Source organism: Sorex fumeus, unplaced genomic scaffold (genome assembly GCF_029834395.1).
Source record: "Sorex fumeus unplaced genomic scaffold, SorFum_2.1 ptg000233l, whole genome shotgun sequence".
NCBI lineage: Eukaryota > Metazoa > Chordata > Mammalia > Eulipotyphla > Soricidae > Sorex > Sorex fumeus.
In genome coordinates this window covers 666,015-679,578 of record NW_026606290.1, presented here as the reverse complement: position 1 = coordinate 679,578, position 13,564 = coordinate 666,015, and the positions used below count along the sequence as shown (strand labels likewise).

The 13,564-nt window shown below is 59.5% G+C and overlaps 1 protein-coding gene across 5 annotated transcripts in view; it reads left to right on the top strand.

Moving 5' to 3' along the window:
* The first annotated feature begins 312 nt into the window (after nucleotides 1–312).
* Nucleotides 313–13,564, top strand: part of FUBP3 (far upstream element binding protein 3) — a 37,098-nt gene continuing 23,846 nt past the window's right edge. For 2 of the 5 annotated variants that reach the window (XM_056108928.1, XM_056108927.1), the window contains exons 1-2: nucleotides 313–480; nucleotides 12,754–12,859. In XM_056108928.1, the coding sequence (XP_055964903.1) occupies nucleotides 397–480; nucleotides 12,754–12,859 (190 nt within the window). In that variant the 5' untranslated portion in view covers nucleotides 313–396. Of the gene's footprint in view, nucleotides 481–2,125; nucleotides 2,176–12,753; nucleotides 12,860–13,564 lie in introns of those variants that run through there. The other 3 variants (XM_056108926.1, XM_056108925.1, XM_056108929.1) reach the window with 2 other exon arrangements.

Below are 13,564 nucleotides of genomic sequence, written 5' to 3'. Positions count from 1 at the left end.
GGACGGCCCAGGGGAGAGCCACAATCCCGGCTGTGTCCGGGAACATCCGATCGTGCAGGAGCCCGGCACGACGACCCCGACGGCGCCGAGGCGCGGACGGCCGGGGAGGGGGCCGGGCCGGGTCCCGACCTGGCGAAGCTCCGGCGCGCGGGGCGGCGCCACCCGAGGCCACGCCCCGCTTCCGGCCGGCGCGGTCACGTGCTCGCCCGCCCCGCCCCGGCCCCGCTCCGCCCCGCCCCTCGGACGCGGCTCCTCGGGCGTCGAGCGCCCCGGCTTCCCTTCCGCCGGAAGTGGGGCGACTTTCCCTTTCCGGCTACGGGTCCCCCAGCGGAGCGGGAGGCCGGACGGGGGAGCCGAGCGGCGGCGGCGGCGGCGGCGGCGGCGGGGGCGGCGGGAATGGCGGAGCTGGTGCAGGGCCAGAGCGCGCCGGTGGGGATGAAGCCCGAGGGCTTCGTGGACGCCCTGCACCGGGTCCGGCAGGTACGGGCGCGGCCGGCGGGCGGGAGCACGAGCGCCCGAGGCGGGGCCGGGCCTGCCGGGAGGAGGGGGAGCGGGCCCGGGGGCGGGGGGAGCGGCCCGGGGCGGCCGGGCTCGGGCCCCGCGTGTGCCCGGGACGCCCGGCCCCCTCGCGCGCCCCCGGCCCGGGCCCGCCCCGCACGGGCGGCCGGCGTGGGCTGGCGCGGCTCGCGCGGGGAGGTGGCGGGGGCGCTCCCGGGGCCGCCCCGGGCACTGCCCGAGGCTCCCGGGCGGCTGGAAACCCCGAGGACGCCGGTTTTCGTGCCGCCCCCGGGCCGAGCGGGGAGGGGGCGGCGGGGGGCGCCTTCCTGGGGGGACGGAGCGGAGGGGGACGCCGCGCAGGTGCGGGCCGTCCTCCCCGGCGCAGCCTGGCCGGCTGACAGGCGCGGGGGTCGGCGTTCCGCAGGGGGGTCCGGAGGAGGGGGCGAGCGGCCCCCCTGCGCAGGAGCCGGGACCTGCCGGGAGGCGCATCCCCGCGGGGCCCGCCGGACAGAGCCCGGCCGCGTTGCGTGACCGCCGGGCGCCCAGAGTGCTTCCAGCCCACCCGCGCTCTCCTGGCCGCCGCCTCGGAGCGCCAGCCGTGCTTCCGGTTTAATTGCAGACGTACTAACTGATTCTGTGCAAGTCGGGCTGTAACTAATGACTGCTTGATTCCTAACAGAAAGCCGTGTTAGAAGAAGGCCTGCACTGGAAGATGTGTCTTTCCATCTCTGTCCGCTCTTCCAGGGGAGGGATCTCTACCTGTTGCCCGATCCTGACTCTTTTTCACTTTAATCCCGATGCTCCTGTAGACATGGTGTTGGATCCCAGAACTTTCCAAACCTGTGGTTCCACCTAAGCTCTTCCCCGATGGCTCGTCCCTTTACTGCCCGGGCCGCCCGCCAGGACAGTTCGTAGTGAGGCTCCTCCGCCTCTCTTAGACTCGGGAGCCCTCCGCGGTGTTGGGATGAACGTGCGTCCAGCTCCCCTCCCATCACTCTGCCCTCAACTGTGTCTCTCGCTGGCTCCTAATGTGCGATGGCTTTCGCTCTGTGCCGCTGTGTGACAAGCACCTTGCTGGCCTTCTGTATCCCGGAAGAATTCTAGTCTGCCCCAAAGCGTGCGGCCCCTCTGTTGGCAGAAGGCTTGTAGTTGAACCTAACATGAATGTTGAACCACTGGGAAGACTCTGCTTCTCTTGAGCCAGTGGTCGAACTCGTGTTCTTGGACAGCCCGCTCAAGAGGGAGGGACACCCTCTGTTAAATGCTGGCCTAATGTGGACTGTTGCCGCAGTGCCGGTCACTACTAGCAGAGGAAACTTCATTGGAAATGTGCCCAGCTCTGAAATGCACCATTGACTGCAGCAGTCATGAGCCCAATGGAGACAGTGCTGTAAGTGTGTTCGCTTGCGAATCTTAACCACTGGGGGTCGAGCCTATCTCCATGGATTTGATGGTCTTTAAGAGCCAAAGGAGGAGAGACAAAACCGAACAGGTTGGTGGGTCCTTGTAGGTTTCTGTATAGCTTTGCCTCAGGCGAGAATGGAATGTTAGCGATCTGAACTGCTGTCTGCTCGTAGTAACGCCTGTCTCGGCGTCTCCCGCGGCGGGGCCTGTGACGACAGTGGCTCTGCGCTGCTCCGTCGCACACGCTGACGTCTGGCTCCCACCTCCTCCTCGGTGCGTGGAAATAAAACTGCATTTCTTCACTGAAGTGATTGCTAACCGCCCTTCTTCCGTGCCCCCTGATCATCATGACTCTCTGCAGGGCCCTCACCAGCTTCGTGGCCCCTGCTCACCTCGACTGGCCCCGGGGCCTGCACCGGCTTGTAGGGGGGAATGGTCTGGGCCGCCCTGGCCTGTCTAAACGGCCAGCAGAGCCTGGGCCTTGCTGGGATGGGAAGCCGCGGTGTCCACGCAGTCCAGTGTGGGGGTCCTCCCCCCATCCACCTAGCTTCCCCGCTGGTGTCTGGGAACCTCCTTGGATCTCCTTTGGACGCTTTTGAGCAAAGTGAACCCATCATTTTTGCCGGTTCATTCTCAGAGTGTTGGTGGGTCGAAGGAAAGTCTGCAGGTGCTATCAGAGGGGAGGTTTTCTGCAGGGAGTGAGCAGGCCCATGTGAAAGGGATCATGGTGAGTGTTGGTGCTCACTGTCGATTGGCACCTGTTGGGAGAGAACCCCGCGAGGGCCGAAGCAGGCTTTGATTTCAGGAGTCTCATCCGTGGCCTTTTGATGATGAGCAAGAACAATACTGAGTTCTCAGACATTGAGCCCAGGTCTCCTGAGTGGCCGGCAGCAACCGAGCTTCGATGTGGCTAGTTGCTGGGAAGGGGCAGGCTCGGGACGCGAAGGCCATGGGGACCCCACGCAGGCTGGGTCACCCTGGTCCACGGCCAGCTGGATGTCCCCTCAGCCACTTGGGGGCTCCTGGACATGATGGATGACTTAATGCAAGTGAATTTTGTTTCTTTTTTTTTTTTTTAATGCAAAAAATGAGCCAGGGAGATAGCACAGGGGGCGTGGCCCGGGCCTTGTATGTGACACCCCCTCCCCCCCATTCCATCCCTGGCAACACTTTGGGTTCCCAAGCTGGGCCTGAGCACTGCCCGGCCCGGCCTCCCTGTTCCTGGGTTCCATGGGTGTCAGCTGCGTTGACTCTGCAGGTGTGACAGGTGCTTGTTGGACCTGGAGATGCTGCAGCGTCTCCACAGACTGGGCCTGCCCCTCTTGAGGCAGGCCTCGAGAGCTCCATCCCCCTGGAGGTGGTGCCTGCAGAGATGGGCCAGACCATTCTGCAGCAGACCCTTGTAGAGCCCATAGTGAGCATTTTTCCGGTTGTTCAGAGGCCTAGAACCTGTCTTTCCCAGCATGCACTTGGGGGAACAGTGGCCATTGCAAGGCCCCTTCGGAGCGCTACCTGTGTGCTACCGTGGCCGCACACTGAGATGGCCTAGCAGGTCATGTGGGCTGGGCGTTGCCCACAGTGACTGCTCTTTCGGAGAACACTGGAGCCCCGAGGAGAGACCTCCAACTCATGGGCTTTAGGGGAGGCCTTGTGTGCAGTTTCTGGCCCTGGCAGCAGTTGAGCCCCAACCTCGCAAACAGCCCTGCTTGCCCAGTGCTTATGCAGTCGCCTGAGAAGGGACCAGCATTTCGCCTCCTCTGATACCTGAAGAAAGCCAAGATCTGTGGGGACAGGTGGCACCACCTGGGCATCTCTGCAGCAAGCGTGGGCCATGGGTGCTGTCCTGCAGGGAGCTGGGCTACCCTGAGCTCCGTCCGGCCTTTGCTGGCCCCTGTGGCGCTTGGCACTGTTGCCGTGAGTTCCCCGTTGTCGGGTGGAAATTTGCTTGAGAGCAGAGTTTGGGGGAGGGGTGTAGATGGGTAGAGGGCCCTGCGGCCTGCAGGTGGCCTTGCCTATGCCCATCCTTCCTTGGGTGCTCGAGTAGTTTCACAAGGGAATGGAGTGTCTGACCCCTCCAGCAAGGCTCTCGGCCTGCACCCCTCATCCTCTGCAGAGCACTATTCCAGGGAGCCGGGCGCTGCCCCATCCTTCAGCAGCTCTTCCTTCCCTGATCTTTCCTGGAGGGACACCTGTCGCCTCTCGCTTTGGTTAGGGATCTTCCGGCAGCAGCTCCCTGTGCGTGGGCTCCTTTCTCGCCTCCGCTCTCAGGCCTGGCCGCTGGTCTCCCTGGGCTCAGTGAGGACTCGCTGGCTCCATGCTGCCGAGTTCCTGGTGCGGGACTCTAGTTGTCTGATCCCTTTCTGGGGTGGTGGATCTGAGCTCTAGAGCCCTGGAGTTCCTTTGCCTCAGTCCCGCTGTGCCTCAGGCTTCAGGAAACTGGGACACCTCTGATCCGGGCTCCGCGCTCCTTTTAGGCCTGTTGCTGCCACTCAGAACTCTCCTTGATCTGAACTGAAACTTAGGCCTTGGTGTGTTTCAGTCTCTTGCCTCTGGTCTGTTGGGGGGTGTCAGAGCACCCCTCACCCCAGCTTTTCTGTGCAGTCCTTTTACTCTGCGGAGACGTCCCTTGGGCCGGGGCGATCCCCCCAACTGTGGTGCCCATTCCTGCCAGCCCCCGCATGTGCTGGGCCTGCATCCCCCCGCTCAGGGGTCCCTGAGCACCGCGATCTGGAACCCTGGTGGCCCTTATGCACAAACTCGCAGGCTGAGCATGGGAGATGCGACAGCGCGACAGGTGTCGCTCTGCACACGGTGGACATGGGTTCAATCCGCAACACCCCCCGTGGCCCCCGGGGCCCTGCAGTGAGTGAGCCCTGAGCCCCACCAGGTATGGCCCCAAACGAACCAAGAAAACCCACAATTGTCACAGATATTACTTGAGCCGCTCAAAGCATACAGATGTTACCTGGGCGCCCCAGCTCACAGACCTTCCTCCTCTGGGAGGCGTTTAGCACTCGGTTTCACAGCCTCTTCGGAGGAGCGGCAGGTGCTGCTGTTCCAAGCTGGGGACCATAGGTTTTCCTGCTGCCGGGTGGCAACTGTCCTAATGGAGGCAGCGGTCACCAGGCACCTCCACCACTACCTGCGGATGTGCTCAGCCAGCGTGGAGATACGGGAGACACTTATGGAGCTGGTTCTGTTTGTTTTAGTTTAGTCGCTGAAACTACATACAGGGTTATTCTTGATGGGTTTTTGATTTTTGTAGATTACCGTCAGAGCTGGCTTTATCTTGTGGAATGAGATTCTTTCCACATCCAGGTGCAAGAGTCAAGGCTAATTTTTTAAGACTAACTTTTTTAAATGTATATTTTGTGTATGTAGGATAGGAGTGAGGTGTGGACCACACCTGGCAGTGCTTAAGCCTTTCTCCTGCCTCCATGCCCAGGGGCTTGTATGTGATGCTGGGAATTGAATCCTGGTCGCTTGACTGCGTGCAAGTTGGACTCACTATACTATCTCATCGGCCTAGGGCAAAGACTGATGCTCAGGGTGGGAGCGGTAGTATAGCGGGGAGGGCGTTTGCCTTGCACGTGGCTGACTCGGGTTCCATCCCTGGGTACCACATAGGGTCCCCCAGGGACAGGAGTAAGTCCTGACCACTGAGCACCACCAAGTGTGACCCAAACACAAAACCCCAAAAACTAATTCTCATTTTACATTGGAAAGTAACCAGCCAGGGGGAGCTGGCGCCGTTTTCCCGGGAGTAGGAGTGGGAGGCCTCCTGGCGCTTTGGTTTCCATTTTCAGTGGGAAACTGAGCATTCGTTCAGGGGAGGGGCCCCAGGCCCCATCCCCAATACCACGGTCCCGCCCTCCAGGTTGTGGCTAAAAAAAGCTAAAGAGAGGCCAAGGGGAGTCCAGACGGTCAGATTCCTGCCACTACTTGTGGTCTCCTGAGCACTGCAGGAAACCTCCCACTGCAGCCCAGCTACTGGAGAGGGAAGAAGGAAACGGCCAGGGAGCCTCGGAGGGTGCGAGAGCGAGGAGCTGCACTGCAGGGAGAGGCCACCGGTTACCGCACCGTCCAGGGGCTGCCGGGTGTAGGTTCCTGCCATTCCAGCTCTGCTCCAAACTTAGGAGGCATGGGTGCCGGGTGCTTGCCATGTGTGAGAGGTGCACCGGGTTCACTGGTGGGGAACGTGCATCTTTCATTTGGGGGTTTTGTTTGAGGGCCACACCTGAAGGTGCTTGGAGCTACTCCCAGCTCAGTGCTCAGGTGCGGCTCCTGGGGGTGCTCAGGTGATCAGGCCTGGGCTCACCATGTGAAAAGCCTGAGTGTCCCAACCTTTTGAACCCCCCGGATGCCTGGCCGGGATCTGGACGTTTCCCTTCGCTTTCATCTCCCAGACAGTGTCAGGAGCTCCAGGGGCCCCGTGCATGAGTCTTAGCCATTCTGCCATTGCTTCAGTGCAGCGGGGCACCCTTGGGCCATCCTGCTGGTGTTGGGGGCACCTGGACTTGACCCTACAGTGTCAGGGGATCATGTGCTGTTTGAGGCTGGATTGGCTGCGTGCCCAAACCACTGTGCTGACTCCAGGTCCCTGGGTCTCGTGTCTTTGGAAGACTGAAAAACGTTGAGTCTCGGAGCTGGAGAGACGGTACAATGGGGAGGGCACTTGCCTTACCTGGTTCGACCCCTGGCACCCTACGTGGTCCCCAAGCCCTGCCAGGAATGATCCCTGAGTACAGAGTCAGGAGTACCCCTGAGCGTGGCTGGGGGTGGCCCCCAAACCCAAAACCCCAAAACGTTGAGTGTCTTAGAAATATTCCCAGTGTTGCTATATGGCGATTCCAGGGTTCCTGACCTCTCACCTCCCAAGCTCTGAGTTCAGGGCTGTTCTCGCCAGATGATTGAGGCTGGCCCTCTGTGGAGCTCTGGGTAGGGTGTGACCCTCAGTTCCTTGGCAAGGTGAGACCGTGCCAAGGTGATTTAAAGGGCATCCTCCCCCAAAGTGAATGCACAGAGTTGACGGGAGCACTGTCGGGAAGAGCTGGCCTATTGGCTCTCCGCAGTGAACAGGGCTGAATCTCTCTGCCCAGAGCCTGTCTGATGGCAGCGGGTCTCATTCATGGAAACTGGGGTACGCTGGGTACCAAGATTCTCACTTAGTTCTCTGATTCAGTGGTTACAGAATTTCCAGGGACATCCCACTGGGTATTCAGAAAACAGAGTTTGGGGCTGGAGAGATGGTATAGCAGGGCGGGTGCTTGCCTGGCGGGTGGCTCGCCTGGGTTCAGTGATTCCTGGGTGCAGAGCCAGGAGTAACCTGAGCATCATTGGGTGTGGCCCCCAAACAAAAAGAAAAGAGACTTTGGGGCTGGAGAGACCATGCAGCAGGGAGGGTGCTTGCCTTGCGGGTGCTGATCCGGGTTCAGCACCCGATATCGCCTATAGTCCCCTGAACATCACTGGGTTTGGGTTTGACCCAAACAAAAAGAAATAGACACGGTCCCCTGAGCATCCCTGCGCCATCATCCAACCACCAATCCTGTTGGTGAGAATCGCCAGGATTCAGGCTGCGTCCAAGGTCTCCCTGTCACACACTAGCTTAGTGCCTTTGGGCCTCCAGTGCCGGGTGCTGATGAGTGCCACTGCCTGACGTCCAGTCCCCCGGGAGGGTGTGAGTCGTTGATGGATGCCAGAGGTAGGCGTGAGGGTGCTGGGAGTGTATGTGGGTCTCACGAACTCTTGCTGTGTGATGCTTGGGCCCTGCACGCCGCTCTGTGACTCCAGTAAGTACCCCGGGTGGGGACGTGCACGCGTTCTCACTGCTCCGTCCTCGTCTTTTGTGGAGACGGTGCCGAATGTCCGTTGCAGCCCACCCCCCGGAGCGCGGAGGGAGGCCCCTGGTCTCAGCATTCGGGGACTGCTCGGCGCAGGCGTGGACTCTCAGGCCCCCCGCTGCCGCCTCCTCGTGGGGATGGACTGTGGTCCCCGCTCGGCCACTCACTCTGCAGGGCGCAGGCACACCCAGCTCTCAGCACTGCTTGCGGGACCCGTGTGAGTCTGTGCCCAGTGTGGGTCCAGGCAAGGAGGAAGTATGAGGTGTAGTTAGCTGAAGGGGAGATTCTCTGCCTCAGCACTGCCCTGGTCACCCCCACGCCCCGCCCACGGCCAGTGAACGGGAGTGGATTGTATCCCGGAGTGTGGGCCCAGGGAATAGGGCCTTTCTCCTTTCTGACCACTGTAGTGTTTTGTTGATTAACCGAGTTTTGGCTTATTAGTGAACCCTTAATACTGTTTAAAATTTAGATTTGTTTTGGAGCCATACCTGGTCATGTTCAGGGCAGACTCCTGGCTCTGCATTCACACTCCTGGCAGGTCACTCGCAGGGGGCCATATGGGGCATGGGGCGTTGAAATCAAATCTGGGTCGACCACCTGCAAGGCAAGCGCTCACCCTCCCTGCTGTCCTATCTCTCCGGCCTCTGAATTTCTTTATTGGTTTGGGGGCTGCACCTGGCAGTGCTTGGGAGCTGACTCCCAGCCCAGTGCTTCAGGGTTGCTCTTGGCACTGGGCATTGCTATGGCGCAAACCTGACCTCAGATATGCAGGCACTTGCTCAGCTGGGCGCCTTCTCTCCAGCCCTTAGATCTGTTTGAATTGGGGGTGGGGGTTGGGGATGGAGAGGTAATACGGGGTTAAGGTGTTTGCCTGGCACCCAACTAACTCCAATTCAGTTCCCGGCACCGCCTGTGGTCCCCGGAGCACAGAGTCAGGAGTCAGCTCTGAGCACTGCCGAAGGTAGATGTGAGGTAGGTCGTGTGTGTGTGAGCGTGCGCCTTCTGTGTGCTCTCTTTGGGAAACAGCATTATTCCGGCCCTGCAGATCGAACCCCCAGACCACAGGGAGGTCTTTCCTCGGGCTCCGCCCCAGGACCCCTCCTGTTCCAGTGTCCCTCTGCATTTTCAGTGACTCGTGGTGGTGGTGGTGAGGTGGCAGCGGTTACCGGTGGCAGCACAGGTAGTGAGAGCCCTGTCCAGGGCTGAGCGGCCTGGTCTGGACCCCTGCGGTAGCTTTGCTGCCTTCTAACCTGCACTCTGGTGTTCTGGGTCACTCCTGGCGGTGCTCAGGGCTTGCTCCTGGCTCTGCGCTCAGGAATCACTCCTGGCGGGGCTTGTGGGATGCCGGGGATTAAACCCACGTTGGCCCTATGCTAGGTACCAAGCAGACGCCCTGCCCTGTGTCGGTGCCCTGTGGCTCCAGCCCTGCCTGCTCTTGTGCAGAGAGGGGGGTGTGGCCCTTTCCCGCCAGCAGCCAGGGTCAATTGGTTAGGGTGTGCGGGGTTGCTTGAGCGCAGGATGCACTGGGCACTCTCTGGAAGTGAAGCCAACATCTGGGGAAAGGCCTGTGACTAAGGGAGCCCTGCACCCCGGGGGTTCAGGAGAGAACAGTCGGGATCACGTTGTCTTCCCAGCTTGTGGTGATCCTAGACCAGTTACTCTTGCCTCTGCTGTCTCCACAGCAAGCGGTGCCCAGGAGCCACTCCTGACTGTTTGGGTTGCCGGGTAGTGTCTTCACCAATGGTGCCTCAGGACTCTGGTGCCTGGGGAATCTGCTTTCCAGGGCTTGTTGCTTGCAACAATGTAGCATTTGCATGACTGAAGGAATACATTGTTTCTATATGGCATGAGGAGAAATGCAACAAAGTACCAAGACCGGCCCCTGTGCCTGTCCCCTCTGAGGGCCCATGTCTTTCCCTGCCCCAGTTATGCTCAGGCTTTTCAGTGTTCAGACCCAGAGGTGCCAGGGTTCAGATTCCAGCCCTGCACATACAAGTTCTGTGTGGCCCTTACCGCTCAGCGCCAAGCATTGTCCACTGAGCCGCGGGCTGAGAGGCGCTCAATTGGTCATCTGGATTGGGGGGCGAAAAGTGGTGTTGCACCAGCTGTGGCAGCTCTGGGGCAAAGCACCTTCCAGCAGCAGGTGGGAGGTGCTGTCACCTGTGGTTAGGGCAGAACAAGCCACAGGAAAGCATCAGCCCACGGGAGTCAGGCAAGTGCCTGAGGCAGAGTAGAGCAGGGATCTGCCGGTGAAGTGAAGCCTTTGGGGAACTCTGAGTTTGGGGGACATTTTCGCTGTCTGCCTAGAGTCTTACAGTTTGCCTCCAAAAATCACTGCCCAGGGCTGGAGCAGTAGCACACTGGGTAGACATTTGCCTTGCATACGGCCGAGCTGGGTTCGATCCCCAGCATCCCATATGGTCCCTTGAGTACTGTCAGGAGTAATTCCTGAGTGCAGAGCCAGGAGCAACCCCTGTGCATCGTCAGATGTGACCCAAAAAGCAAAAAAAAAAAAAAAAAAAAAAAAAATCACTGCCCGACGGGGCCAGAAAGGTGGGACAGTGGGTAGGGCATTTACCTTGCACACAGATGGTAAAAGACACCAGCTGGTTCTCTTGCAAAATCCCTGTCAGTCTTCCTGCTTACTGCAGGGGAAAGGGCGTTTGAGGGCCACAAGCCACTATGTTATGATCCCTGTTTTCAGGGGTCCCTTGAGGTAAGCCCTCGTCTCAAACCCGTCTCCAGCCCTGCACTCGGACCTCAAGGTGTTCTGTTCCGGAGCAGAGGCTGCCTGTCCCAAGGTTGCCCATGACTTAAGGGAGAGTTTTAAACGCAGAGGCCGGGAACAGGTTCATCTCACCCACAGCCTGCACTTATCTGATCCCCAGCACCACTGTGTGTGGCCCAGAAACAAAACACAGCCCCTTCCAGACTGTCACCACCTCCCGGACAGGGACCATGGTCTGGACCTTCCCTTTGGTCTTCCAGAGGCTCCGTGAGTGCACATGGATGTTGGGAGGGTCTATGCACAGACACATGGGCTCCAGCCCATATTCACGAACATGGGCTCGGTGCAGGTCTGTGCCCAAGCACACCGGCTCCAGGGGGTCTTCATGCACACGCACGTGGGCTCTGGGTGGGTGTACACGCACGCACATGGATTCGGGTGAGTCGCCATGCATGTAGATGGCCCCGGGAGGAGCACGCACATGCACACAGCCCCAGGCTGGTGTACGGGCACGGCTCCAGGCCAGTCCAGGTGCGCAGGGGAGGGGGTGTTATGAGATGGCAGTTGCCAAAAGAAGGGGACTCCCTCACGTGGGCCCACCAAGTGCCAACCAGGCCCGACCCTGCTTAGCTTCCAAGATCCAGCACACTTCAGGGTGGTATGGCTGTTGGCCCGCTCGCTTGTTGTCACCTCGCTGACCAGGGCTGTGCCTGAAACCCCGGCTCCGCCTTGGCACTAACTTCGCCCACATACATAAGACGATCGTGTGTATTCTCAGTGGCCTGGCCTTCGCCCCTTGGAGCCTGTTTTCCTGCCAATCAGACCTTGAAAGATCTAACTTAACCTGTTCTCTCTTTGCCCAGTGCTTTTCTGCCTGCCTTTCAGGGCGGGGGCCCGGCCCGCAGGGTCCCCTGTTCCCCACCCCCTCTCTACCCCCTTCAGCTCCCCTCTGCTGGGAGGCGTGTCTGATTGGGGTGCGCGCTGCCCCCTTTAGGTCTCTGAGCTCACATCACTTTCTTGATTCAGTTATGGGGGGCGGGGCTTGAGGCCACACCCAGTAGAGCTTGCTCCCAGCCTTGTGCTCAGGGTTCACTCCTGGTGGTGCCAGGGATTGGACCGGATCAGCCACATGCCAGTCAAGTGCCATGACCTCACATGCCACATTGGTCAGCTCAGACTCTGTCATTCCCTTCTCTTAGAGCACTGAGCTTCCTTGGGGAAGACAGACACACACATATGCTGCAGACTCCAGGAGCCCAGCACACAGGAGGCCTGGGAGTGGTGGCCTGTGCTGAGAGCCCGCTGGCACACCCTGCCCCGCCCCGCCCAAGAGGGCCTGCTCAGTGTCCAGTGCTCGCTCGCCCTAACAGGTGGTTCCATTCTGGCCTCAGAGCTTTGTGCTGGCCCCAGGTCCTGAATTTGCATTTGCAGCCCTGCTTTGAGCGTCACAAGGTCCCAGAGCCGGGCCAGGTGCTCGCCCTTTGATTTGGGGAAAGTTGGTCAACTGTGGAGGCACAGTCCTTCCCTCTCGAGAGGGAGTGTGTTTCGTGGCTCAGCATACGAAATATTGCTATTAAAGATTTCCACAAAGTTATCTCGCTGCCGCCAGGTCAGGGACCTTTTCAGTAGCCTGAATGTCTTATGGCCACAACCCCCGCCCTGGGCGGACTCCAGTCTCCATCTTCTGCAGCACATGTCCTCGGTGACTGCAGGCTGGGTCCTGTCCTCAGGCGTGACACCCGAGCCTGGAGGTGATCCCGGGGATTGCCCTGCTGAAAGGCATCTTGGGATGATTGTGATTAAAACTATTTCTTGGACAGAGACCTTAATGTCACCTGCTTGCTCCCACATGTGGTATTCCTGTATTTGGCAGAAAGGCTGGGAAATGGTAATTTTCAGGGCCAGAGTGATAGTACTGCAGGTAGGGTGTTTGCCTTGCCTGCATCCAGTCTGGGTTCAATCGCTGGCACCCCTGAGACCTGCCAGGAGCGATCCCTGAGCTCAGAGCCAGGAGTCAGCCCTGAGACCTCCCAGGTATGGCCCAGTCCCCAGTACACCGATTTGCTTGTAGCTGACAGAATTTTGGAAGTACTCTTTCTGAAGATTTATTTCTATCATTTGTTTTTAAAACCGAGAGAAAACTCAGTTACTGGGGAGGAGCACTTGTCTGTGGGGACATGCCCCTTGCTGATGCAGCAGCCCTCAAAGGAGGACCCTTATCTTGCTCCCTCAAATCTCGCCGCGATGTGTTACTGAGCATTTAAATCTGATTCTCTCTAGATTGCTGCTAAAATTGATTCAATTCCTCACTTGAATAATTCCACGCCTCTAGTGGACCCCTCAGTGTACGGATACGGAGCACAGAAGCGGCCCTTGGACGACGCAGGTGAGTCGCTGCAACTCTCCCCCGATGCCGGGAGCCCGCTGCTTCCGGCCCTGCCGGCTGCTTCCTGCTCGGCCGCGCCGAGGACTGGCGGCTGGGGGAAGGACCGAGAGCGCATTTTCCTGCAATTCTCTAGTAGTTGAGTTCTCATTTGCCTCGATAATGCAGAACACTTTTCAGCTGGCCTTTGAGCACCAGCTTGGAAGTAATTTGCCCGATTCAGGGAGTTTTGTGTGATTTCGTGCTCTGTTCCGGCAGCGCCCACGTGGAAATTGAGGTCCCATTTTTCTCCAAAGGAAAGTGAGGGTTTGGAGCGTGTCTCAGGAAGCTGCGGCAGCATCGTGACCTTTAAGAAGGGGGGGAGCACGTGGGGGTTCCCGGCACCCAACCCCGCATTGCCTGCCCCTCCCCCGCCACCCTCAGCACCTGCGGGTGACTCTAGGCCCCCCCAGTGTCCCCCTCCCTCCACCGGGTTTCTCACCCCGTTCCCGTACCCCATTCCCTTGCGTTTTTGGCATTTTCTAGGTTGTTTCTGTTGAGGCGGTCAGCATTTTGGGGGGTGCTTTGCTTCCATACTTTATTGTGTCCCCCTCATGCTGAAGCACTTGGGAGCACCTCGACCCAGCACTCTGCAGAGAACTCAGGCCCCCTGTGCTGTCTGGGCTCTGGCAGGGCTGCTGGCCACTGGGCAGTCCTGACGGGCCGTGA